Consider the following 27,848-nt stretch of genomic DNA (forward strand, 5'->3'; position numbering starts at 1 on the left):
GGTAATTTTAAAATAATCTTCTTTTAGCCTGTGTATCCCAGTTTCCATGGTATCTATGGGGGCAAAGTGACACGCCAATTCAAAATTGACTTCTAGGGGCACCTGGGTGGCTCAATCAGTTAAGTGTCCAACTTCGGCTCAGGTCACAATCTTGCAGTTGGTGAGTTTGAGCCCTGTGTTGGCTCTGTGCTGACAGCTCAGAGCCTGGAGCCTGCTTTGGATTCTGTGTCTTCCTTTCTCTCTGCCCCTCCCCCACTAGTGCTCTGTTTCTCTCTCTCTCAAAAATAAACATTTAAAAAAATTTTTTTAATTCAAAATTGACTTCTAAAGGACTAAATAAAGAAATGTTCCAAGTGAACAAAAAGAAGAAGTTAGGAAACAGTTAAATCAGTAGCATCTGCTCGGTTATATCTCATATTATTTAATGTAAATTGGCTCATGAGGGATTGGTAAATCAGGGAATAAGGTCAGTATAATGTGGAAGAAGCAGTTTTTAATTTTCTGAGCATCTCAGTGTCAAGCAGTCAGGGGCAAGCTTTCCCATAATTAAAAAGAAATAGTTAGCAATATATGAAGATCTTAAGGAAAAAAACCTAAAAAATCTACAGACACGCGGGGTTTTTTTGGTGTAAGCAGTGGCTGGTTAAGTGATTCCAAGTACTTATAAGTTCCTCTAAATTGAACTCTCTGGGGAAGCTGAGAGTGCTCATGGAGATGCTATGAAAAGATTTCTTCTGGGTTAAAAAATATATAATTGACAACGATGTCTACACCCTGTATCAAATTTTTGAGCAAGTGAAGTCAAAGACCAAACTCTCAGAGGAGGAAGAGGAAATCGGGAGTCTAAAGCTACATGTGATGCTCAGTGTAATTGCCAGTGGAGATTTTACAGTGCTGCTGTTTTAATTGTTATTGGTTTTGTTGGTACGCTAGTTACAAAGTTATGTCAGTTTTTTTTAATTATTATTTTTGAGAGAGAGAGAGAGAGAGAGAGAGAGAGAGAGAGCGCGCACACAAGCACATACACGTGGGAAGGGGCAGAGAGAGGGGGAGAGAGAACCCTAAGCAGGCTCCACACTGTCACAGAGAACCCAACTCAGGCTTCGAGCCCACAAACTGAAATCATGACCTGAGCTGAAATCAAGCATTGGACACTTAACCAACTGAGCCACCCAGTTGCCGCAGGTATATAAGTTTTTAATGATGCTTTTAGAAACCTAGATGTAGCAGAATTGCCTATACTTTGAAGGAAGAGATCTCTGTTAAACAGTTTTCAAACTTTAGTATGCATAGCACCTCATTAAACATGCAGATTTTTAGAATCTATCCCCAGAGTCTGATTATATGTGTGGGGTGGGGCAAAGAATCTACACTTTACGAGTCTATCTAACGTCTCCAAGACCGCATCTACAGCAAAACAACAACAGTGGTCATCAGATTCTAGTCCTCAGTGCATTCTCCAAAATGAGAAAGCAGTGCTCAGTGGCCCACATCTCAAGGTCAGAACTCTTTTCCTTAGCATCCCCTCTCACCTTGATGGTGATGTGCCCGTGGACATTTTCCATTTCTCCCAGCATGGCTGACATCAAGGAAGACTTCCCAGAGCCCACAGTGCCCACCACAGCCACCAATTGGCCTGGCATAATGTCCAGGTTCACACTGAAAAGAAAGAAGTGTATTTGGTTTTTAAGTGTCTATTTTAAGAGAAAGTGAGTGAGCAAGCATGGGGAAGGGGCAGAAAGAGAGTAAGAGAGAATCCCAAGCAGGCTCTACACTGTCAGGACCAAGCCCGGTGCAGGGCTCAGTCCCATGAATTGTGTGACCATGACCTATGCTGAAATCAAGAGTCAGATGCTTTACTGACTGAGTCACCCAGGCGCCTCAAGAGAAGTGTATTTAAAGGAGGTGAGGGGTGTTTTTCAAGAGTAGTTCAGGCCACTTCTCAGACCATTCATAAGAAGTCTCGTATTAGATTTTCCCTCAAGATTGGAAAATTTGTCTTGGATATAGAAGACTCTGAAGTGCTTCTTTAATACGTTTTTTATAAGCTCAAAAGGGCTAGAGAATGAGCCCTAACTTATCCAACTGTCTATAAGCTGTCTGTGCCAAATGTAGGTTTCAACTGGAAAAATTCTCTTAGCACCAACACGGTACCATTGAACAAGAACTTAATGGGAGCTTAGAGACCTGAGTTCAAGTCTCATCTTTGCCACTGCTGAACTATATGATCTTGGAAAGTCACTTCCTCTGGACTCTCATTTATGAACTAATAGGGTTGGAATAGATCAGGGTTTCCCAAACTTGGCTATTTAATGAGAATAGCCATTCAATGGAACACTTGCTGGAAGCACAGAACACCTTCCCCTCTCCTGGAGATTTGGCTGTGTCTAACTACAGAGGGACACACACTGGGCAGGGCTCCTCGAAACTCTGTGCCCACCCTGTTTTTGAGTCCCTAGTACATTAAGAACATCAGGAATTTGTTCACAGTCTTTCTGAAACTGCCCTTTGCTAGTGTAAGTCTAAAAGAAGTTCAGTACAAAATGGGAGCTGTGTCCAGCCTTTTCTCTGCAAAGGGAGGCTTTCAGGTTGGGAAGGTCCAGAGGAGGGGCTTCTGGCCTGATAGCATCCTGGGGCAAGCTCTAGAATCTATATGAAAGGCTGTAGGAATAGAAGTGTGGGAAGACCCAGGTGTAACAGGGAGAAGATAAGGTGTGCTGGGTTGGGAACAAAGATGTGGCCTGCTCAGGCTTCCTGGTATATTATGTGTGCTACGTTCAGTGGAGTTGGGTATATACTGTCTATCTGACCCTGTATAGACCATGTGTTCTCCTATCCAGACATACCTACGGTAAAGTTCAATTTATAAATTAGGCCCAGTAAGAGGTTAACAACAATAACTAGTAAAATAGAACAATTATAACAATAAACTGTAATGAAAGATATGTGAATGGGGTCTTAACTCTCATTGACTGTCCTGCACTCACCCTTCTGATGATGCAAGATGATACAATGCCTACGTGGAGAGATGAAGGGAGGTGAATGATGGGAGCACTGTGACCTACATTAGGCTACTATTGACATGACCATTCGTCAGGAGGAGGATCATCTGCTTCCACACAGAGGTTGACTGCAGGTAACCGAAACCAAGGAAAGCAAAACTGCAGAAGAGGAACTACTAGCCAAGCAGCAGTGTGGCAAGAAAGGGTTGGCTTAGGGCAGAGGAGGTGGGAGGTAGGAATGGGTTAGTTAGATGTAACACTCCAGATCTCAAGTTTAATCTTTGTAGAGGCAGCTCCCGTTGTCCACTTTGGGGAAAGAAGCCATATTCTTGATTACTGTTCTTAAATGAACAAACGAACTTAAATTGGTTTCAGGCTTTGGTGTGTATCCTTTATCATACCCAGAGACCTAGGCCACTTGCTGCACTACCTCCATCCACAATCTGGAGAACAAAGGTCTTCCTGGGTTCTTAGTTGGAGCCCACAGTCCCACAGTAAGACAGCCTGGTGGCAGGTGCACTTCTGGGGAAAGAGGCTCGGGAGTTTTGCTGTCCGCTGGTCTCCCCAGGGTTTCAGCCTGCACTGAAATCTAACGGAATGTATGCACATTGTCCATATTTCACGTGCCCTAGTGGTTGGAATTTTCCAGTAACAGGACTGGCAAGGAGAAGCCTAAAGAACAGCAGGCTGGACAGGAGGCAACTCACTCTCGAATTGTAGCTTCCAGATCCCGGTCCCAGGTAAAGGAGGCCTCTGAAAACTGCACAGCTTTGTCTGTTGAGAAAAAGGCCCTCTCTTTTAGTCAGATGTAGGTCCTCATGTGTCTGTCTGCCCCTTCTCAGCCCTCCTGCGTCCCTCCTTCAGCAGATCCCAAGATCACCTATCAGGTGCTGGCTCCTACATTAACAGGAGGCAGAGGAAAGTTCCCCTGGTGAGACCAAAAGTGGCCTGCAAACAAAAGCGGTTCTGGTTGAATTCCCAAGCCTGTTAGCCAGATTCCTGACCTGCAGACACCTCTGCAATGTCTGCCTCTGGGCACATTCTCATGCCCTCTGTTGCCTCATGCCCTGGTAAAAATTCTACCTCTATATACAAACCTGGTCACTCCCTGGATTCCAGGTCCACAGGTCCCTCTGGCTGTGTCTGCCCCCCAATCCTTAGATCTTCAGACCTTGCAAATGTTCTTTCACTCCAGCCTACTTTCCCCAAGTTCCCATGCTTGGCTCCATCTTGACTTCTCTTTTCTAGATCTTTTGCAGGATTCCCTGCTTATCCTCAAACTATGGTTTAGCCATCTGGCTAAGCAACCTATTCTAAATGAAAACGTCACTTAAGTAAAAATAGTAAGCTTGTTATGCAAATGTAGGTTCAAAGTAAATCCCTTAGCTCTCCCTTTCAATCAGTTTGCTGCCCCTAAGCCCTCCTATGTCAAAGTTCTGGTGCCAGCACTGTGAATAAGTTGGGGAAGCAACTTCCAAATTCATTACCAAAATTGTACTCATGTCGAATGGCGGATGTGTCCAAGTCATCCCCTCCCAAGTACTTTTCTAGCCGTTCTGTAGAAACGCTGGCCTAGAGGGGTACACAAAGGATCTCAAGAATAAAAAAATCCAACGACAAGCACGAGCAGGGAGAGGATTTTGACTTTGTCATCAGCCCTAGATGTGGAAGCAGAGAGTCAACCTGCCAGGCCTCTTGTCGGTGGTTTACCATTTGCTACATCTGGAACCTCTGGACACCCCCATAGACTCAGCCACATTTCAGCCCTGGAAGACATCCCTCTCTGCACAGAGGGAAATTAAGATGCTGTTTCAGCCCCTTAGAAAACTTGTGGTGCTGGGGTCAACTCAATTGCCATCTCTTCAATCTTTGGACCCAGTTCCAGAAACTGTCTTCTGCCTTCTTCTAAGACAAAATCCTAATTTCTATCTGCTTTTGGTAACTGGGCCCCTGGTGTGCTCTTCTTTAATGGAGTCTATGCCTTGGTCCTGCCCAGTGTCCTAACTGAGCCACTACTGGGACCCTTTATACAGGAATTGGCCATGGCACCACAGTGACCTTAGAAAACTCCACACAGGCCAAGTTTAAACTGCAGCTGACCTAAGCATTGGCAGAACACCCTGTGGTCTCCTGAAACATGAGAACTGGGGAGAGATCCTAGGAGCTTTTACAAGGACCTTTCTCACTTGCCTGTTTTCAGGAAGCCTGTCAGAGAGATCGTTTCTCATTACCACCTGGGTTCTGATGAAAGAGTGGACTTTCTGTCTTGCCTTTCCTTTGAGTGCAGTTGCAGGCTACAAAACCACTCAGCTGTTGCATGGATCCACCCCTCAGAAACAGAGTGCCTCACTGCCCGTGTTACATTATCATCTGGCCCCTTTTGTTTCACAGTCACCCTGCGAGATAGGGAAGGCAGGGAGCAGATACCTTTGCTGATCTTGCTCTTGCAATTTATGTACTAAGCTATTGGAGTCTAGAAAGAGCATACTGTTTCTTTATCAGCCAAATCTGTCAGTCTTTCTTAACCCCCTCCAGGGTAGTGCGGTCTGAAACCCATCCTTCCTATGGCCTGAGCGGTCTAAAGCATGCCATCCTTAGTGTAAGGGCACATCACCATACTCTATCTTTCTGATTACCTCACTAGCCTACCACCTGCCCTGTGAATATCCTGAGGTCTGGTACCTGGTCCATCTCAGTGACTGTGCTCATTTTTCAGGAACCAGACACTCCCTCTGGCCCATCCGAATCCTCTTGAACTCCAAACTCACTTTCTGACAGCTTGAAGCTTGAGAGCTGTATTCAGTTCCACCACCACATGGCTTCATGCAGAGAGGGTCTTCTCTTTCCACGTATGCTGCATTTCCCTAATGCTATATAAATACCCCAAGAGCCTTGGTAAAATGTGGGGGAAATTGGGCTGGGAAAAGGGCTTAGAAATGGTCCAGGTATCAGCTAATCATCATAATCTCACTAAATGCTTTCACAGGCACTGTCTCCCTGGGAGGTAGAGAAGATTGGTATGATTATCCTCATTTTAGAGTCAGATAAACTAGGGCTCAGAGAGCTTGTGATTTTATTAAGATCAAACTTGGTCTCCAGAGACCAAACAAATCTAATTGAAAGTTCACCAGCAGAAGCGAGAAGTAAGATATGATAGGGCAGTCATTTTGGGATGTAAGCCTTTTAACCAGAGATAATCAGTTAGCAGTGAGGGCTTCTACCCACCTGTAACATGGAGGTGATTACCATCGGAAACATACCCAGGGGGAAACGCAGGATATTGAAGAGGGTGATGGAGGTGAAGGCCTTTTCTGCATCCAAAACATTATTGCTATTCACCAGAACGTAAACTGCAAATGTGATCACAGACACCTGGAAAAGCAAGGTCATGAGCAATTCATTTCTAAAAAGGGTTCAAACACTTATGCTAAGTTTCAGGAACACAGTATATCAGAGTTGAAGGAGCCTTAGGGATCATTATTTCAACCTTCTTGTGTTACACAGGAAATATTTTGCCCGAGGTCACAGTCAATTAATTGTATTACTGGGACCAGAGTTCGGGTCTCCGGGCTCCTATATTGGTGTTCCTCCCCTCTCTAGACCCACACAGCCTCCTCAAGAAGACAAGAAGCTCTCCTATGCAAACCATTCCTGATTACCACATTCATGCTGACTATCCTGGAAACTTACTCTGGGCTGCCGGATGACCAAATTGTACACAAGGGTGAAATTAGAGTTGGGGGCACCAGGTAGGAATAGCAACTTTGGGAAGTTGAGGAGGGGGATAGATTTTCCAGGATTTCGGGGTTAGGCCTAGAGGCACTGGGCAGTCTGCTGAGAACAGACCTTCCTCTTCAGGAAGCTGACCCAGTCCATTGACTCCTGTCACTCACCAGGACTGGACTTAATTGTAAGAGAAATGTCATTATAGTCTGAATCTGACCGAAGGTCAGCAGGTTCTCGAGCTCTTTCTTCCGAAGTTCACGGACTTGCTTTTTGAATGAAGGTTCCCAGGCAAAATACTTCAGGATCTAATAGGGTAGAAAACAGCACAGCTCACACTGTTGCCCCCAAAGGACACCAGACAGATCTCATCTACCCAGGTTTTAGGATAGGTTCTCCAAAATAGGGGGGTGGGGGGGTGGGTAGAAATCCAGATTATAAAGTATGATTATAGAAAGGTAGGTTGCATTTGTCAGAAACCTACTATGTACAGAACATTTTAATTTTTTTAATCTTTATTTCTGAGACAGAGAACATGAGTGGGGGAGGGGCAGAGAGGAGAGACACAGAATCCAAAGCAGGCTCCAGGCTCTGTCAGCACAGAGATCTTGTCAACCACAAGATCATGACCTGAGCCAACATGGGACGCTCAACCAACTGAGCCACCCAGGCGTCCCTGTACAGAACGTTTTAAACACATGATCTTACTTAATCCTTATAACAACCTTAGTGTGATCAATGGTCCCAGTTTGCCTGGAACTAAGAGGTTGCCCAGGACATGGGGCTTTCAATGCTAAGCCCAGAAAGTTCTGGGAAAACCAAGGAGAGTCCCCTACTTTTGCAGAATTATTGTGTCAGTTTTAGTGAAGAGGAAAGAGGCAGAAGATACCAGGTAGCTTGCCCAAAGTTACCAAGCTAGCAAGCATTAGAAAGGAGACTCAGGGCCAGGGCTACCTTTTCATTTTGCCACATTTAGCAAAAAGGCATATCAGAATTCTGCGTAGAGAAATATCAGAGAGTTAAAAGAGGCCTCTGCTTCATTTTCAAAAAGTTTAGGGTGATGTTTAAATCCTTGAATTCAAAACAACACATATATTAAAAATTAACTTTCTGGTAAGCTTTGCAGGAAGAAATGCATTATTTTGAAAGCTGGCCAAAAGAGGGGAAAAAAACCAGCATTTTTCCTGCCTGTCCTGCACAAACTTTATTTTAGTGTAACCAACTAGCTAATCGATGCTAAAGGAATAATAGAATTCAAATTTCACTCTTTTGCAACTCCTAATGATATAATAGATCAAGGCAATGATCAGCAGCTGCAAGAACTTCTAGGACAGTTTTCAAACTTGGCTGCATATTAGAATCACTTGGGGGAGATTTTAAAACCTATGTATGCCTAGGCCTCAACCCCAGAGAGTCTAATTTAAATGGTTTGAATTAGGGCCCAAGCCTCACTGAGAGTCAAACTTCCTGGGGGTCAAACTTCCTGGGGGTCAAAATGTGCTGCCAGAGCCACAAATCACTGCTCTGGGGGAAAGAGTGGCAGGAAACCTAATAAGGGGTGAATCAGCTGGACCCCCGAACACTCACCATTGCTGGTGTTTGGAAGCACATGGTACTGCCTGAAAGTATCTGTCCTCCCTACCTCCACCAAAAATCAAAACAAAAATATCCCCTATCTAATCAAGCCTCTAGATCTGATTACTAATTTATAAGAAATATAGGAAATAAGACAACGCAGTTTCTCCAACATGACAAAGATAAAAAGAAAAGGGGGGGGGGGGGGAAGAGTCAATTATAGATTAAAAGCAGTAGCAACTAAATGCCATGTGTGGATTTTTTGGATCCTTATTCCAACTAATTAACAGCAAACAAATGACATCTGAGGCAACTGGGGAAATTTAATGGTACCAAAAATGACTAATTTTTTTTTAAGGTGGGATAATAGTATTGTGGTTATGTTAAAAAAAAAAAAAAAGTCTTTTAGAAACACAAAGTATTTATGTGAAATACAAGATACTACATCTGGGATTTGCTTTAAAAATAATCTAGCAGAGGGGTGCCTAGGTGGCTCAGTTGGTTAAGCATCCAACTCTTGATTCCGGCTCAGGTCATGATCTTGTAGTTCATGAGTTGGAACCCCACATCAGGCTCCTTGCTGACAATGCAGAGCCTGCTTGGGATTCTCTCTCTCTCACTCTCTGCCCCTCCCCTGCTCTCTCGTGCTCACTCTCTCTCAAAATAAATAAATAAACTTAAAAAAAAATCTAGCAGAGCATGAAGTGGGTACATAGATGAAACTAGATCATGCTGATAATTGCTAGACCTAGGTGAGAAGTCCATGGGGGTTCATCACATCATTTACTCCACTTCTGTGCACGTTTGACAATTTCGACAGTAAAACATGAGAAGAAAAGCAACCATTTAGGGTAAATAAAGAGAAATGAAGTTTTGAAGGAGGGCCTGAGCCCACTGGGAGGAGAAGCAGGAGACCTGCTAACAGGGGTTGGGAGTCCTGGGACACACCACAGGCCCAGAAGTGGGGGGGACCCGCAAGCCCTGCCAGGCCTTTTGAAGGCCAAGAACCCTCTGCTGCTGGCATTTTACACCCGGGACCACCTGTACTCGGCTTCTCACCTTGATCCCACTGAGAATTTCATTCATGATCTTTAAACGTTTGTCTTTATTCTTCATATTTTTTACCTGCCAGGAAAAAGTCAAACAAAACACACTTCCTCGTAAGAGGGTCCAGAGTTGCTGCAGATGCTAGGTCCTAGTGATGGCACTTGTGGCTGTCACATGGGTGCCTGGTGATGGGATGCATCCCTCCCTGCTCTGCTCAGGCTGCTCCCGCCACACCCATCTGCTTTCTGATCCTTAACTACACCCAGTTCACTTCTGCCCCCACAGGCTTTGCCTGCCTGCGCCTCTTCCCAGGCTGTTCTTCCCAAGGCTTCCTCCTGCACAGTCAGGCTCATGCTATTCAGAGCCCAGTTCACATGTACCCTCCTCACAGAGGCTTTTCCTGACCCCATAATCTAAAACCACCACCCATTCACTTGCTCTCATATCACCCTGTTTAATTTTCTTCATAGTACTATCATGACCTGATAGTTTTCTTCTTCACTTCTGTTTATGGCCTGATTCTCCACTGCAAATAGAATGTAAGTAAGCTCCATAAGAGCAAGAGCTTTGTCTAATTTGCTGCCATATTCCCAGAATAGTATGTACAGAAAATCTTTTAAAAGTAATTATTTGGGACTAAAGGAATGCAAAGTGAATGCATGAATAGATCATGTACACCATTGAGTCCACCCACCCAACCTATGACTTCCGGCAGAGCAAAGGACTATCAGCATGGAGCCCCGCCGCCTGGTAGGAGCAGGGATGACTGCCAGGATTTAGGCGTAATGTCTGGGTCACTCATGTGTCTGCTCTGCATGATTAGTTTGTATTGCTATGACAGAGAAGCAGGGCCAATAATCACTACTTGAAGAACAGTCCAGCAGAGCAGGGTGGGAGAGTTATGTGCTGGGTCCCTGGGAAGCTCTCCCCTCTCCAATCAGGCTCTGCCATCTAACATGAACGAAGATGGAGTATATAAACCTTAACAGTGCTCAAAAGATGAGAAGGGAATCCAGAGAAAGCCACAGTCATTTGGGATGGTGGAAAGTCTTCCATTAGCATTGCCTGCCCAAATGCCCAAGAGTTAGAGTAAGCAAAAGACTTTAGACTTTGAAGAGGGTGTAGAGATCTCCCCAGGGTGACTCGGTTTCTTTACCTGAACAGCTCTACTCTTGGCGGCAAGTATCCCATTAATTGGGATTAGAAGTACCATCACCCCAACACCTGCTAAGACTGAGGGTCCCAGCTCTGCCCATAGGAAGGAGATAGATAAAGTAATCTGTAGAATATTTGACCACAGCAAATGGATGAAGCTGGTCACATCCATGAGCTTCTGGGCATCCACAGACATCAGGTTCGCAGTTTCTCCAATGGTGTATTTCTTTCTGCTGTGGTTGGATAGGGTCAGCGCCTAAAGATAAAGATTGGAATTGGGATCTATGGATAAGTCCAAGAACAATGGGGAGTAAAAGGGAAACTCAGGAAGTAAGAACACACTAGAAGGATGGGCTCCATATGGACACAACTTTTCCAAGAGGCTAGGCCTTCTTGCCTCCAAATCTTACAGACAGTGTTCTCTCATCTCTGACTACCCTTTCAGGCTATTCCCACCTCCCTGAACCCCCTACCACTTCCACCCCAACACACACACTTCTTTGCCCAGAAAATTCCTAATTATTCTTTAGTGTCAGTTTAGATGGAATTTATTCTGGGAAGACTTCCCTGGACTCCAGAGTTTGGGGTAGATACCCCTCCTGTGTACTCCCATAACACTCTGGACTAACCTCTGTCATTACGGTAGTGACACTGAACTGTAATTGTTTTTCTATTTCTCCACCAGATGCAAACCCGGGAGGACAAGGGCTACATCTGTTCATTTCACTCCTGTATCACATGGCACACAGTAGGGAACCAGATAGTGAAGGATAAAAGGAAGGCAAGAATCATTAGTGGATTCTGGCCGTGCAGACTTCTGACGTGGCAGTTTTATTGGAAGTCATATTCTTATGAAGAAGTTGCAACCGTTTCCAAGGACAGAGATCTTAGAATGAAGAGGAAAGCTGTAGGGTTCACGCATTTGAAGCAAAACCATTTGTTTATGGTCAGGAATTTGTAGGCAATATCTAGATGCTGACTCATACAGCATGGGCCCCCGTTCTCATGTCAGAGAGACCGAAAGACTTCTGTCCGTCCACAGGTCTGTCACTTATACCAATGCCTTGCACAAATGCACCTTGCCAAGGGATTGGGGTGGGGGCACTGAAACCAATTCACACCATGCCCACCAAACCACCTCCTGAACATTCTTCATACCACTACATCTTCCTGGAGGAAGGAGAGCCTTCTAAGCCCCCCAAAGATAGAGTATGGGCTAAGGTTAGTTCCAGGGATCCACCTCCAGCCACTTCCTAGAAGCTGTACTGTCATCATATCCACAAGACATATTTCTTTGGAACATAACACGATTCTTGTTTATACAGTAAAATGAGGGACGTTCCCCAAAACGTTAGGCCACCAACGTTCTAGAGAAATCAGTTCACTGCTATGCCTCCCCTTTGGTATGGAAAAGCAAAAATATGCCACCACTCCCCCCCACCCCCCGCACAAAAACCAAACCAAAAAACCAAACAAATTGCCCTTCAAGGTCATCACTTTTCTATTCTCAATAAATCTCAATACAGTAGAAAAGACATTGGCTTAGTCCCAACAGCCCTTATCTGAGGGCAAGTCCTGGCTGTGTGATTATAGGCACTGAAATGATCTAATCCTTACTTCTCTGTAAATAATGCTGTTCCTTCACAGGGCCATGGATTTATAATGGATATGAAAAAAATGTTTTATAACATTTCATAAATGAAGCACTGCCTAAACATATAAAGTCAATTTTAAATTCTATTTTAGTAGGAATATTAATTTGAATGAAAGTCTTATTAAAATCACCATTTTAAAAATTCTTTGTGGATTGTAACAGTTGTAAAGTTGGAATATATTAAGAATCAAAAATAGTGGGAATGAGTCAACACAATTGTAAAAGTGTACATTCATAAAAATGGTTGAGACAGCTTGGTTATTGACCTCATATCCTGCAAACAGAAATCCAGTATCTCCAGAAGAAATAAGGGGATTAAAAATTGAGGCAAGACATGGGGCACCTGGGTGGCTCAGTTGGTTAGGCATCCAACTTCAGCTCAGGTTATGATCTCACAGCTCATGAGTTCGAGCCCCACATTGGACTCTGTGCTGACAGCTCTGAGCCCAGAGCCTGCTTCAGATTCTGTGTCTCCCTCTCTCTCTTTGCCTCTCCCCTGCTCACATTCTCTCTCTCTGTCTCAAAAAAGAATTAAAAACATAAAAAAAAAAAAAAATTGGGGGAAGACCAATCCCAGTGTGAGGGTATTCAGGAATTCAAAAGACTTGACCAGACTTCTGGGTTAAAGACATTTGGACTACCTGTCTGGGTTTCTCTCTCTCTTTTTTTCCTCTTTTTTTTTTTTTTTTTTTTACTTAAAGAAAATTTTTTTAATGTTTATTTATTTTTGAGAGAGAAAGAGACAGAGTGCAAGTGGGGGTGGAGCAGATTGAGAGAGGGAGACACAGAATCTGAAGCAGGCTCTAGGCTCCAAGATGTCAGCACAGAACTCGATGCGGGGCTCGAATTCGCAAGCTGTGAGATCATGACCCGAGCCAAAGTCGAATGCTCAACAGATTGAGCTACCCAGGCGCCCCTCCTTTTTATTTTTTTTTTTAAAACATTTATTTAGTTTTGAGAGACAGAGACAGAGTATGAGCAGGGAAGGGGCAGAGAGAGAGGGAAACACAGAATCCAAAGCAGGCTCCAGGCTCTGAGCTGTCAGCACAGAGCCCAACACAGGGCTCAAACTCACGAACTGTAAGATCATGACCTGAGCTGAAGTTGGATGTTTAACCAACTGAGCCACCCAGGCACCCCACCTGTCTGGGCCTCTTGGTGAGTCAACATCTGCTTGGGGAAGACAGTGACACATAGGTTTTAAGAGACAAATGCAAAGGAGAAAACCAAGAACTATAAAAGAGAAATCACTATGATGGAACTCTCTAGTGGTACAAGAAGGAGGGGAAGAAAAGGCAGTTGATGTTTAATGTTCTGTTCTATAAAAAGTCCTATCTCCTTATGTCTGAATTTTCTCCTCAGGCTTGTAGTCACTGACTGTAACTACTCTATTTTCAATCCTTTTTATTTATTTATTTTTATTTTTTTATTGAGATATGATTGATTCTATTTTCAGGGATGAAATGAGATTTCACCTTGGTATCTAGGACACAAGGAAAACACGGTTGCCCTGAGAAAGCAAAATGTTAAAAGCAACGTGTTAGAAGATTAGCAAAATCATCATAAGGAAATGGAAAATTTCAAGTCTGCAGAACTCAGTAACCAAAGTGACTGTATTTATAAAATGAGAGAAGGAGTCGGGCAGAGAAGGGGTGGTCAGATGCTAAAGGTTAGAAAAATCAGTCTCTAGGCAAAAGTGGGTCTAGGGAGACAGAGTCCTGGCCCATAGAGAATTCTAGTCTATAGCAACATTATAATCTGAGATGGATGCACCAAGTCTTGTGAACCCAGCTTCATGTAATACCCAGTTTAAATGTTGGTGGTTTGAGGAGTTTGCCCTTGGCCAACTTCTTTTCTGATCTTACATTCTTTCTGATTTTAGTATATGTGCTGCCATATACAAGCACCCTGATCTTACATTCTTTTCCAAGGTGTTCTCACTTTGCCAGGAGAGGCAGGAAGAGAGGGACAGGCATGCAAGCCTTCAAGGGTGAAAGGCAGATCCTGGGCAGGGGACAGCTTGCCAGCTCTCCTCTGGAGAGTATCTCCCTATGTCCCCAAAACCCACACACCCTTTGTCTGTGAATCTGCTTTTCACAGTTTTCAAAGGAACAATTAAAGGAAGCTATCTAGTTAGTCAGAACCAAGTGTTAAGGGTCAGCTAGCATTTCCATCAAATTTTTTTTAATCTTGGGATAAGTGCTCACACCTACTAAGGGGATTTTCTGCGGTGAGGTCTGACACAATCCACTTACCTTCTTATATACGGAAGCCATGATGGTTGCCCGCACACTTGTCCCCAGCATGAAGCACAGTTGAAAGTAATTCTGAAGGCAGAGAGACTGGATGAGGGCCACAACAAAGAAGAGGACCGAATAGAGATATCCAGCCCACACATACGCGTCTCGGTTATTTGCAAAGGAGATCAGCAATCTGCCAAAACAAAAACCATGTAAGTGATGCTCATGAGGTCTCCAAGGACCCTTCACATTGCTCAGCCAGAGCCAGCTACCCTACCCCTGCCCTGCAGTTAACAGAAGTGACCAGCATTTTCCAATGCCTTTGGAAGACCTGAACTCCACAGTTATGCCAGTGTTCTCACTTTTGCTTGGAGGAATAGCAGCGACAGCTTAGAGTTGATGAGCCATGGCTGTGAACAGGGTTAATGAGAGAAACTCTACTTACAGCTGTCACTGCTATGCTTTGTCCCATTCTTCCCCCAGCCCCTAGTAAAAGACGTCATATGGGATAAATGGATTCGTTCTTGGACAATGCAAGCCCAAAAAGTATCCAGCATGAGTTAGAACTTGTCCCAGAGGGCAGCTCATCCCACAGATTCTGGCAGACCATGAAGTCTTGTCATGATTCACCTGACCCTCCCACCGAAGGCAGTGGCCGGAGAGATGGAGTTACAGACACTAGGTACAAGGCTGTATTTGATTTGCTGCCCACTTCTTGGGCATGGCTCTTCCTCTATCAGTTCTGTTTACAAGAGCCCCTAACTAGATCTGGCTTCCTAGGAGGAGAGAGATGTAGAAAAGAGGAAGGCCAAAAGATATAGCATTTTAGAGCTTGAAAATGGCCTTGCGTTTTTCATGAACATAGCACTGCAAGGTGGAAGGCTATCAGGAGCATTTTAAAAAATGGGAATTTAATATTAAGCCCCTGCATGCATATACAAGGGGCAAGCAAAAGGCAGAGGAGGTCCTGAAAGGATAAGGAAGGCCCAGGACTCACTTCAGCAGCTGAGGATTCAGAAACATGAGGAGGTCATGCATCAGCTTCAGTAGGAAGGACTTCAAGAGTATGACGTAGAAAGTTTTGAAGAGAGTCTTGACCAACCAGGCCTTGGGAAAGTTTTCTGTGGTGCCAGACTTTTCTTTCTTTTTAACGTCTTCCTAGGTATAAAACCAAACAACAGTGCCCACAGGGCTATGTAGTGTAAAACTTTGTCTTGCACTGCACAGCTCCAGACTGTTAAGCCTCTGAGTCCTGTCACCTTCTTTGTACAGATTTTGGTTTTCTCACTGCTTGGTTACCATCCACCCTTTCAGCCGCCATCACTGGTTCCCCTTTCCCCATCCTAACTGATACTTGTAATCTATTTTGGGTGAGAAAACCAGGCAACTAAGCTGGTGAGAATACCACATAAAAACATAGACTCCAAGTGGCAGCCTGGAGGGTAATCCTGAGAGTGAAGGGTGACAGTATATTTTTTTGATGTTCAGAAGTCTTTTTGGTTTTTTCTCATTTATGGTTGTTGTGGGTTCAATTATGTCCCCCCAAAAGATACGTTGAAACCCTAATCCCCAGTACCTCAGAATGTGTCTTTATTTGGAAATAGGGCCTTTGCAGATGTAATCAAGTGAAGATGAAGTCAAGAGGGGGTGGGCCCTACTTCAATATGACTGGTGTCTTCATAAGAGAAGAGACTCAGATACAGACAGGAGATGGTCATGTGATGACAGAGGCAGAAATCGGGGTGATGCATCCACAAGCCAAGGGACAGCAAAACCGGAAGGTAAAAGAAGCAAGGAAGGTTTCTCCCTTACAGGTTTTGGAAAAAACATGGCCCTGCTGACACTTTGATTTTAGACTTCTAGCTTTCTACCTGTGACACAAAAAGATTGTGTTAATTTTGTGTTTTGTTAGGGCAGCCCCGGGAATATAATACATGGGGCATTACCACTCACTTGCCAGTGTCTTCCTTTTCCTATGATTTGACCTCTTTATTACATTCTTCAGGGTCCCATCAGGCCCCAAACCCCAGCTTCTCAGCCTCAGTTTCCAGGTTTTTCTACCAGTGACATCCTCTTGTAATTTTGTCACTGAGATCCCATCTGATCAGTCTCTTTTGCCCCCGCCTGCCTCCCAGCTTCCACCCTTGCCCCCCAACCATCCATTCTCCCAGCAACAGCCCAAATGGGCTTTTAAGAGTATAAATCTGGTCACATTACTCCTCTGCTCAAAGCCTTCCCCTAGCTGTCCATCTTTGTAAAATAAAACCCAGATTCCTAACCATGGTCCCTTAAGGTCTACACAGCTCAGTCCTTGTCCACTTCCCTGAGCTCATCTCACCACCTGCTCACCCTCTCCCTCCATGCCCCAGAACTTTCTTGAAGCTCTCTGAACAAATAAAGTGTGTTTCCCTCAGCCTCACATTCCTGTTCCTTTGGACTGGATTACACTTCTTTCTGATGGTCCCCCAGGTGGATTCATCTCAGACTTTGGGTCTCTGCTCAAGTGCCAGCTCCTCTGAGAAGTCTCTCCTAGGACCCTAAAGTCACTTCACACCAAATACATTAACATGTTTTGTTTTTCTTTTCTCTCTCTCTTTTTTTTTTTTTTTTTTTTTAGAGAGAGAGAGAGAGAGAGCATGGAAGCAGGGGAAGGGCAGACGAAGAGAGATAGAATCTTAAGCAGGCTCTACACTCAGCATGAAGCCCAACATGGGGCTTGATCCCACAACCCTGGGATCATGACCTCAGCCAAAGTCAAGAGTCGGATGCTCCCCTGACTGAGCCACCCAGGCACCCCAATGTATTTTCTTAATAGCATTTATTACTCTCAAGGAGTAATATGTATTGGTTTATTATTTATTTTCCAGCTCTCTAAAGAGGACTCTTTCAAGCCATTCCTTACGCCCAGTGCCCAAAATAGTCTCTATTACTTGGTACATGATAAATACTGTTGAGTAAATAAATAAATGAATAAATTACCTAATGCTAAAACCCACCAAGGTGCAAATTCTAGTAATGCTAAGATATTATTTTTCTATTTTTAAAGACATAATAGAAAATTTCAAACATACCCAAAAGGAGAGAGAATAGCACATTATACTCAAATGTTTCCATTACTAAGGTATTATTATTATGAATACTACAGATAATATAAAATGCACTGTATAAAGTGATATCAAAATGTAAGGAGAGAATCACTATGCCACTGATGTCCTTCTGCTTGAAGACATAAAGCACACTCACACAGACACTCATGGGAAAGTTACCAGGACAAGGATATCTTGGCTTTGACTCTGATTCTTGTTCAAGCCATGCAGCCTGTCCCCGGAGTTCCCCTGTGCTCTCCCCCGCTGTCGTCTCTGGACTGCCTTCCTGGCCTTCTGCAGCTCTCGTGCCATACATTTTTCAAACTTGCTGACCAGTGTCTTTGTTTTAATCTTTTCATCAAGATCCCAGACATCTTCGAGTGTCAGAGGTTGCTTGTAGCCTTTCAGAACAATGCTGGAACCAGAGTGACCCATAGGCTGAGACCATACATGTGGAGTTGGCGGGGGGGGGGGGGGGGGTCCCTTGCTGCTTCTTTCAAAACCTGCTCCCTGGTTCAGAGATGGAGGGGCAGAGGATGGGAAGAGGGCCACTGCCCCATCTTCTGGCCCTATGAACTTGGCAGAGGAGCGGGGAGTGCGGAAAACATATGAGAGGTGGTGGAACATGGAAGAAGATGAGGAGAAGGGAAAGAGGGGCGGCACTACTGAATTAAAAGCCAAAAGAGCATCACTTCCTCCCCATCCTTCCTCCTCAAACACTGGCTGCCTCTCTGCCACTCTGGAATCTCCTTGAGGGGCTTTCATGCTGCCCTTAAGGAACTGAGCAGCCCTGGAGGCCTCCTCTCTACGGTCTCCCTAGATCAGGGCCCATCAGCCTGGTATTTGAGGACATGGATACAAAATAAATTATATCTTTATCTTTACTAGCCTCTAACTGAATTTTAGCCTTTCCTTAGGACATGAACGTAGGCTACCAAACAGTTGTAAAAAGGACTGCCTGTTCCTTGGACACCAAGAGACATCACAGTGTTTTCATGGCTCATTTACATCATCATTACTTTGAAGTTGTGATCGTGATTAGCCCCATCACTAGATCTTGTTATTTAATGAATTCTTAAAGAAGCACTTGGGTTACTACATCACAAATTTGTGTTTTTTAATATTTAAGTGATTATATTTCAATACATTCGGTTTCCTTTGTAACTCTATATCTTTTACATTATACATTTAAAACATGATTTGAGAAAGGATTCATAGACCTCACGAGCCTGCCAAGAAGGCTCCAGATCTTTTGGTAGCCCAGCTATTTCACCCCTTACCCTCCAAATCATGCCACACTGCCTGCACCCAAATTCTCCTTTTCTTGTCCTTCTGCCTCTTTTTCCTAATGTCCTTTGTTTTTCCCTGTGGAACCCCCAGACCACCAAAAGAAAATCCCCCTCCACCCTCTCCTCCACATCCTCTGAAATAAATAGATCCATTACATTAACATTCTTGGACTCTAAGAGGAGAAATGGAGGCCTCAGGAAGCATTTTTAAAATTAAGATTTCCATCACTTTCAGAAGAATGAAGGGGTAGGGATACAGATAGCCCATACTCCAGGCATTTCCTACCTGTCATACCAACTAAAGGTAATGCTACTCAGAAATGAAGCCGTGAATGATGGATTCTGTAAGACACACACACAAAAAAAGAAAAAAAAAAAGAAAGAAAGAAAAAATAAAAAAGTAATTCAATTTGAAACAGGAACTTTGTGGGACTCTATAATCAGAAACTGATTTTTATAGATATAATGTTATGCTAAAAAGTAGATATAATACTGAAGTAGACTGGACAACATAGATTTATCTGGAAACCCTAAAGTCATTAGTAAAAATCAGGTTTTCTGGCATAGATATATGATGAATTGTCTATGCTAAAGATTGGCGGGTCAATGTCAAAGTATTTCCACGCACATAAAAGAGTATTTCCACATGCTAGTCACTCTATTTCCTTAAGCCATAAATGGTCCACACTGCTATATTGTGGGCTCATGTGTCCTCCATGAGCCCTGGGCATCTCAAAGTTATAGGTGTCAAGATACCATCCAGTTAAATACTACATGAGGTAGGCATATTTAGTGTCTCACATTTGAGGAGTCATCTTTTTCTGAAAATGCTGAAAGTATCAGGATCAGGACGTTCAGTGCATAGCAGATGAAGAACAGGCAGGAATAAGCCAGATTAGAATTGTTGCCCTATGGGGGAAAACAAACAAACAAACCAACCAACCAACCAGAAATAAATGGGCCTTTTTCCAAATTAAGTCTAAATGTCCCATATGTCAATGTTCGTGATTAAAACCTATCATCAAATTCCCCTATTCTATCCCAGAGTTCAACTGACTGTATGCCATTTACTCTTAGAAGGTGCTCACCTCTACCTCCTCGTGTCACCCTCTTTCCTCCTTACCTTTAAGAGTGTCCGGATCAGAGTCTGAAACTGGAAGACGCCACAGAGTACTGAGAGAATCCAGAATAGGGACAGGAACCAAGAGTCCTTCTGCACACACCATAGTCTGCTGTGTTGGAACAGCAAAACCAGGAGCTAGAGAGAAGTTCACATCAGGTTCTGAAAAATACAGTCACTAACTGAGGACAAGAGGCAAGAAAGAGGCCAGAGAACAAGGGAGCAGTGGGTCAAAGGAGGAGATTGTTATAACTAATCTGGGCAAGCAGAAAATACACAATGCCAAATTGTAGACTTCCTCCCTGATACCACCCATCTTCCTCTTTCAGGGCCTCAGCCTCAGGGCTGTCCTTGAGACCCCCTTCCCCACCCCTATGTCTGTTCTCCACACTTGGGTGGGGAGTTAGCCAAGAATACAGAGGGTCCTCTACTGCACTTAATGGAGTTACTTTGGGAGCCAGAGAAGTCTTTTCAAGACCCAAGGAAGTTAATGTCAGGCACTACAGTAGTCCATCTGGGGAGGCAGATTCTGCTGGACGAGTGCAAGCTGTCTATAGGATTTTCTAATAATATCAAACTAAGTAATAATAATAAAAAAAAACCACTTGCCTTGTAACAGCTCACTTAAATATAATTAAATGTTTGTTTCCTAGATTCTGTGCCGAACGTGTAAACTAGCATTCTGAAAACAAAGCCACGATTAGTAGCATTTGCTAATTTTTGTGGTGTAGAGATTACTACCATGGTAAATGTCAAGCCCCAACATACAGTCACTAAACAGCATCGGGAAGAGATGCACACGGCCCTGTGAGCGGGCTCCAGCACACCATGCCGACACCCTTCTCGTTTTATAACAATGGTAGCAAACAATAATGCCTGCAGGGGCCAGGCCATGTTCATTCCCGAGTGAAGTAAAGGTGGAAGACTAGGCTGAGCAGATGTGTAATCTATCAGGGATGACTGCCACTCAGTGCCAGCTGACCATTGCCCTATGGGGACACACGCCCATAAGTGCCAGGCATGCTGATTTTCCAAGGAAGTTTAGAAATCCACAGAGTTATGTGGCATCTTCCTCTTTTAAAAAATGGTGGCAACTAATTCAGTTGTTGTTCAGACACTGCACAGGCCTCCCCGCAAAAACAGCCTGTTGGAGAAATAGCCGTTTCTGTTATCAAGTTTATACAAACAACCCTGGACTCAATGATCCATTGATAAGACTACTGGTCAATTTAAGAATAACATTTACATAATTTTTTGTTTGTTTGTTTAACTTCTGAAACACTGTTTATTTCACTGAAACCTGGAGGCAGGGGAATGGGTATGTGAATGTCTGGGACACCAAGCCTAGGAGTGCATGTTGACAACAGGAACATACAGGGCCAGGGTGCGAGGGCCAGCAGTGCTGTCCAGCTGTCCAGGGAACAGAGGTGGACAAAGATCTCTATGACAAAGGTCTTGTAGCACTAAAGAACACCAGTAGAAGTACTGCTGGCTGAAAAGTGTGGTACGGGTCATAGCGTGCAATCATCTAGACCCGGGCGGATGCATCGATGTAATGGACCAGACTAATGTTGGAGTCCATGCTCTTCTGGATGTACTTCCAGTCAAATTCAGTGCCCTGGGCTCCCACTCAGAGGGGGATGTGGCGGGACATAACGAGCATGGTGGTGGCCCAGCCCCGGGAAGCACCCATGACCTGTCCTCCCCCTTGCCTGCATTCTGGGACATGACAAGGTTTAGGCCTATCAGGTCTACCACATCCACGCTGGCCTTCATGAACTCCCCAGTGAACTCATACATGCCGCCTTCCCAGGTGAGGAAAAAAAAAAGTGGCCAGAAACAGCATCTTGCACAGCTGCACGAAGAGGTGGGTGACCCTGGCCTGCACACATTTCCAGAAGGCATTGTACTAAGGCCACTGCACTTGTAGGTGATGAAGTAGGGGAAGTAGCCCAGGGCAAAGCCATTCCTGAAGTAGAACAGGGTCATGGTGCTGACCTCCTGCACCCACCAGAGTGTGGGTCTCTGCCTTGGCCAGACCGACATTCTCTCATGTATAATTATTAGATGGAAAGATAGGAGGGCATAAGATACGTACCTTTGTCATCAGAGCTAGTATTTACACTAGGGAAAAGGATCTAGAAGTTAGTGTTCAAAAGAATATGAAAAGCTAAAATTTGATTCAACTCCATTACAAACAAGTTTTGCCTCATCATAGGCCCCTCAAAAAAGGTAGAGGAAACTGGACTTAGTTTTATTCCAAAAGAGTACATTTCAACCAGATGACTATGAATAGGGAGAGGATAAACAGGGCAGGAGTGGGGATACGCCTTACCCATGTGCCCAGGTAAAGGCTTGGATTGGTATATCTAATGGCAGGGACCGTGGCTTGTCCAGAGTCTTCTGTGAGTACAAGGGCCAGTTCTATGGCTGCTAGAATAAGAAGGAGCCCAACAAGCACCTGAGAAGGAAAAAGACCACTGTTAAGAAGATATCATTCTTTAGAATAGAATGAATTATCCTGATAAAGATAATAAAGATGGTATGCAGTGATTCAGAGAACGTGTAAGTAATACTGGCATCAACGAATACATGTAGTTCAAGTAATGGAATAAAGATCAATGTATGCTAGGACAGGTTTTCAAGGAATGTTGAGTATGGTGATTTTAAACTCTGTTCATAAATTCTGATATCTTCCTTCAAAAAGATCTGGGTACCCCTTTTGTTGACTGTGAGCTTAGTCACTCATTTCTGAAGAGTAGAATATGCTAGAAGGTCATAAAACACAATACGGCTTCCTCGTTCTCTTTCTCAGATCACTTACTTCAGGGAAAGCTACCAACATCATCATGAGGACATTCAAGTAGCTCTATGGAGAGATCCATTGGGTAAGTAACTGAGACCTTTTGCCAACAGCCATGTGAGTGAGTCATCTTAGAATTAGATGCTCTAGCCCCACTCAAACCTTCAGATGACCTTGGTCTCTTCTAGCATGTCAGCTGCAACCTCATGAGAGACCCTAAAGCAGAACCCAGGTAAGCTGCTCCCAAATTTCTGAACCACGGAAAAACTGAGAGAAGAAATGTGTTTTTAATAGCTAAGTTTTGGAGTAATTTGTTACACAATAGGTAATAAAAATAGATTTGAAAAGGGAATCCCCCTACCCCAACTGGGATTTCTAGTTTCCTTGGTCATATTCTCTTTCCTTGGTTATTTATTATTCCCCACCTCTTCCCCATATAACCTTTGAAGTTAACATTGCAAATGAGTGTGACTATGTCACCCTAGGAAGACTCCAAGCCAATCAATATTTGTCCTATGAGTTCATAGGACATCATACACGTTGCATTGTTCTAAAGAATCACCCCCAGCCATCAGAATGAAAAAAGTACTACTGCCACTGAGGAAGTAGCAATTCTCATTCTCAGAATGAAGATCTTTAGTACCCTCTTCTACCCGCATCCCTTCCCATCCATCTCTCCCTACTCATTCCCATGTCTCATTCATCCAGAATAGTTCAGGCAGAGATATTGGGCTGCTTGTAATGAAAACCAACCAAGGAGGGAGGTGAATCCATCTGTAGTAGGACCAGTGTTGTTATTTAGCAAGGCATAAAGTCAAAGACATGTTGATAAAGAGAATGTATTTCTCAAGTAGATTAATACATGATGTTGTGCTTTCCTCACCTGAGGCTGTGGGTTTTTTTCTGGAAAAACACAACAGCTTTTGAAGCATTTATGTTTACCTTTAGGTGAACTGGAGTAAAATAGAGCAAAAGATGGAGCTACAGCCCCCAGTCAAGGATGACTTTAGGTCAGGTGAAGGGAATACTAACCAGCTCCTCAGGCCAAGGAAAAAGAGCAGACCCTGCCACAGGTTCACATACATTAAATGCTCACAAACTGATTATAAATATACTGAGCAATCCACATCAAAAAGGACAATTTACATTATAAAGAACTCCCACAAAGCAATTTAAAACAAAAACAAACAGTCTAGTGCAAAGGGCATAGAATGGAAAATTTGAAGAAAAAAAAAGCCACACATGGCTTTTAAGCGCAGGAACAGATGTTTAACCTCACTGATAATTAGTGTAATTTCAAATGATAACAATATGCATTTTTTCATGTAACTGATTAGCAAATATCAAAAAGTTTGATAAAAATTTGGTGAGACTGAGGAAAAACCTCTATGGAGGTTAATTTTCACCATATATAAAAACTTTGAGCCCATATACTCTTCATCCAGTAACTTCACTTCTAGGAAGTCATGCTACAGACACACTCATAGGTACAAAGTTATTTACTGCAGCACTGCTTATGACAGCAGGTTAAAAACCACCTAGATTTCTATCACATGGGGCACATAAGTTATGGGACACCCAAGTAACAGCATTGTTAGTAGTCACTGAAAAGCAAACAGATTCTGGGGTATCTGGGTGGCTCAGCCGGTTAAGCATCCAACTTGATTTTGGCTCAGGTCATGATCTCAGGGTTCATGGGTTTGAGCCCGCATTGGGCTCTGTGCCTAGCATCTTATTCTACGTTTCATAACAAGGTCAATTAGGTCAGTTCAGTTAAACAGTGAGTGGTCTTATTTCAGGAGGTGGTCCTGCAGGTGGGCTTTCAAAGTCAGGCCCACAGTGTGTAAACAACCAGGTAGATAATTAACCAGATATACAAGAAAACCAGAAGAATTCATGATCCAGGCTAGTTTTATAGGTAAACAATAAATATTCAAGGACAATTAATCAGAACTAGAATCTAATACCATAAAGGTAATACCATAAAGGAATCTAACCATAAAGGTTTGTTACTGAAACATTTTTTTTCTTTCCGAAATCACCGTCAAATGTAGCCAATTAAGACTAACTTGTTTATAGAACAAGTCCGGTTTTAACAAACTTGGCCTGTTTACATAAGTGCAGCAAGAATAGTGGCTGGCCATTTAAGTTCTTTTAAATCTGGTTTGCTGGAACTTTTCATAAGGAATTTCAGGTTGAGCCGTTAACAGCCTTTCAAGGCTAAGATACTTGCTATTAGACTCCCCTGCAATACCTATGGATTTGGGTTACTTCCTCTTCTTGAGGCCCCCAAAATATCATGAACCTGCTAGGAAGTGACCTTTCTTCCTTACCTGGTAAGGCTCCCAGGAACTCTGTAAACAAGGTACCAGGCCAATTTTTTCCCAACAGGCATTCATTGGCTCCATAAAATCAACCTTAGTTCCTTAAAGCTGTCTGGTCATATTGGAGTCTATGCATGTCTCTCTCAAATAGGACATTCCAGTCAAGGCCTTGATAATACAACTAAATGTTTCCAATGGTGCCATGTTACAAGGAAAAAAGATTTTCTTTTTGGGGGGAGGAGAGAGAGAGAATGAATGAATGAATGAATGAACCCCAAGCAGGTTCTGTGCTCTCAGCATGGAGCCCCACTTGGGGCTCAATACCACAAACCAAGAGATCACCACATGAGCCAAAATCAAGAGTCGGATGCTTAACTGACTGAGCCACCCAGGTGCCCCAGAAAACAGATTCTTATTGAACTTCTACAAATAACTAACTGATTTCCCTTATGACAGATTCTTCTAGCTTCACTTAAGCCAGCCACCATAGCAGCTACTATAGCACTGGGTTGATTAATCATAGGGGCAGATACTAAAGTCCTGTACCATGCTCCCAGGGGTCTCTTGTCCCCCAATATCTCACAGTCGCAACATGCCCACTTTTGCTTAAAGCAGATCATTAGCTACACTAATTCACTTGCAGAATATGCCCTAATAGCCACTCTCTGACTAGTAGGAATTCCTTCTCTATCATCCCCAGGCTCAAGAGTGGCCTAGGTCTTTGTTTGAATCAGAGGGCTTGCCCGTAAATCCTTTTCCTTTTCCGTGATAACATCTTCCTTGCCAGAGAAGTCATCACCCCAGGGATCCCATGCTTTGGGGGCACAAGTCTCTTGAGACAGAGTAGCTCTCACTTGGGTACACCGTGGTCTGTGCCCATGCATCTTTGCCATCTTATTTCTAACCCTTACTCCTAACCCTGAAATCTTGCAGACCTAATGGCTGCATTAGAGGAAAACGCGGCTCATTCATCCTTTTCCAAAGCCAACTCTTCTCTGGTCTGTTCCAATTCTCTTCCTTATTCCTAATTCCCAGTCTGTGGCCTATCACAAAGCACAGATCAACTACCAAGCTACCACCAAAATAGCTCGTTCACTGTCTCTGTTTCCTTTCCCCACCATTGCAAACAGGATATCTGACAATCCCTGGGGCGTTTTCAGGACAGCCCCATACTCACATGCTGATCCAAAATGCTCAAAAAACCTGGCCAAGGCTCTTCACATGGAGGTAGCTGACCAACCTGGGGTTCCCCTGAGGACAGGCTTTCCCCTGGCACAGCCCCTTTACCCACGCTGGGGTCATTTCCGGTATCCTGCAAACCACACCAATCGTCAGCGGGTGGAAGAGGGTCAGTAGTGCATCCTTCAGCCTGAAAAGGCACTTTAATACCGAAAAGCAAAGGAAGCCACTCTATACCATTCACACAGAATTTCGTTCAGGGTAATCACTTACAGACAGGGACTAGCAGGCGGGCGCCAGCTGATGACCCAGGGCGGTACGCAGCTCTTCTCTACCACCTCCCTCCCCGTTCTCTGCAACTACCTGGACCTTAATCCCCAGCTCTTATGGAGCGAGGGGCATGATGGTGAGGTCACAGGGTAGTTATCTAAAGTTGTGCCACCTGTGCACCAGAGACGAGCCCAAGGTGAAGGACCAAAGATGGAGTCAGTGTTGTAAGCATTCCTACAGTAGTCACCAAAATTAAGAATAACGTTAATAACAATGGGAAATTCTTTTTATATCATCTTAAGCAAAAAGCATAGATTATGAAATTGCATATGCAATGAGCTTAATTATGTTTTAAAAATATGCATAATATGTAATCAAGTTTGGGATCTTGAGATGAGATCATCCTGAATTAGAGTAGGCCTTAAGTCCAATGACAAATGTCGGTCTTACAAGAGAATGGGAGAAGACACATAGGCATGGAAGACACAGGCAGAGAATGGAGTCACGAAGCTATAAGTCAAAGAATGCCAGGGATTTCTGTCAGCCCCCAGAAGTTAGGGGAGAGGCATGGGATAGACTTCCTCAGAGCTTCCAGAAGGAACCAACATTATCAACACCTTGATTTCAGACTTTTATCCTCTAGAATGTGAAAAAATAAATATGTATTATTTAAAAAAATAATACACACACACACGACAGGAATTTCCAGTTCAAGATACCAGATTTAGTATATTTATCTCCCATCCTTCTCCATTCCATTGATCTGCTTTATTACCACGTAATAAATCCGTAACAGCACTGAGAATATGAATGGAGAAGGGTAAGCTCAGTAGACCAGAAAAGTTCTAGAAGACAAAAAGCAAACATGTCAATAGTGACAAGAAAAAGAGCAGAGAAAACCATGGCCCAAAACATGTAAGAAAAGGCAGCAGTGAAAGAGGAGCCTGATGCAGACATTACTGGTTGCTGTGTTTGCCTTCTGTCTGTCCGGGATTCACCCTCTGTTCTTGCCCCTACAAGCCTAGAGTGGTAACAGTTGGCCACTAAGCTCCAGGTCCCCTTTTAGATACAATCTTCTCACGTGATCCTTTTTTCCCTCAGCCACCTGTTTCCCATTTGGGCCTGACTGGTAAATTGCCTACTCAAACAATTGGAAGCTCTGTTGGAAGCTGGACCCATTTCCAACCCTATGAGATGAGTTAAAACCAATCATGTTGGTCCCATTCTCCTGGCCTGTAATTGCTTTGGCCGTGGGCTTGCAACACAATTCTGGCCAAAGAGAACTGGGGAACAGCTTGTGGGGGCTAGTTTGTGGGGGCTCTGGGGAAGTTTTTTTCCCTCAGTGATAAATGTGATACATAGATCCAGAATATATAAAGAA

General features: G+C 43.7%; 1 protein-coding gene and 1 pseudogene across 8 annotated transcripts in view; both read right to left on the reverse strand.

Annotated features, from left to right (window-relative positions):
* Window positions 1–27,848, reverse strand: part of ABCC2 (ATP binding cassette subfamily C member 2) — a 72,052-nt gene that overhangs the window by 33,911 nt on the left and 10,293 nt on the right. For 4 of the 8 annotated variants that reach the window (XM_078434726.2, XM_078434728.2, XM_081790476.1 and 1 more), the window contains exons 3-16: window positions 22,227–22,352; window positions 19,895–20,029; window positions 19,573–19,680; window positions 19,058–19,113; window positions 17,663–17,897; window positions 15,394–15,554; window positions 14,412–14,589; window positions 10,504–10,758; window positions 9,360–9,425; window positions 6,896–7,033; window positions 6,228–6,374; window positions 4,490–4,574; window positions 3,710–3,776; window positions 1,533–1,659 (exon numbers count right to left, since the gene is read on the reverse strand). In XM_078434726.2, coding sequence (XP_078290852.2) covers window positions 1,533–1,659; window positions 3,710–3,776; window positions 4,490–4,574; window positions 6,228–6,374; window positions 6,896–7,033; window positions 9,360–9,425; window positions 10,504–10,758; window positions 14,412–14,589; window positions 15,394–15,554; window positions 17,663–17,897; window positions 19,058–19,113; window positions 19,573–19,680; window positions 19,895–20,029; window positions 22,227–22,352 — 1,884 coding nt within the window. Of the gene's footprint in view, window positions 1–1,532; window positions 1,660–3,709; window positions 3,777–4,489; window positions 4,575–6,227; window positions 6,375–6,895; window positions 7,034–9,359; window positions 9,426–10,503; window positions 10,759–14,411; window positions 14,590–15,393; window positions 15,555–17,662; window positions 17,898–19,057; window positions 19,114–19,572; window positions 19,681–19,894; window positions 20,030–22,226; window positions 22,353–27,848 lie in introns of those variants that run through there. The other 4 variants (XM_078434727.2, XM_078434729.2, XM_078434731.2 and 1 more) reach the window with 4 other exon arrangements.
* Window positions 20,037–22,209, reverse strand: LOC132685030 (BOS complex subunit TMEM147 pseudogene; annotated as a pseudogene).

The sequence above is a fragment of the Panthera onca genome, chromosome D2 (assembly GCF_046562875.1).
Source record: "Panthera onca isolate mPanOnc1 chromosome D2, mPanOnc1 haplotype 2, whole genome shotgun sequence".
Classification (NCBI taxonomy): domain Eukaryota; kingdom Metazoa; phylum Chordata; class Mammalia; order Carnivora; family Felidae; genus Panthera; species Panthera onca.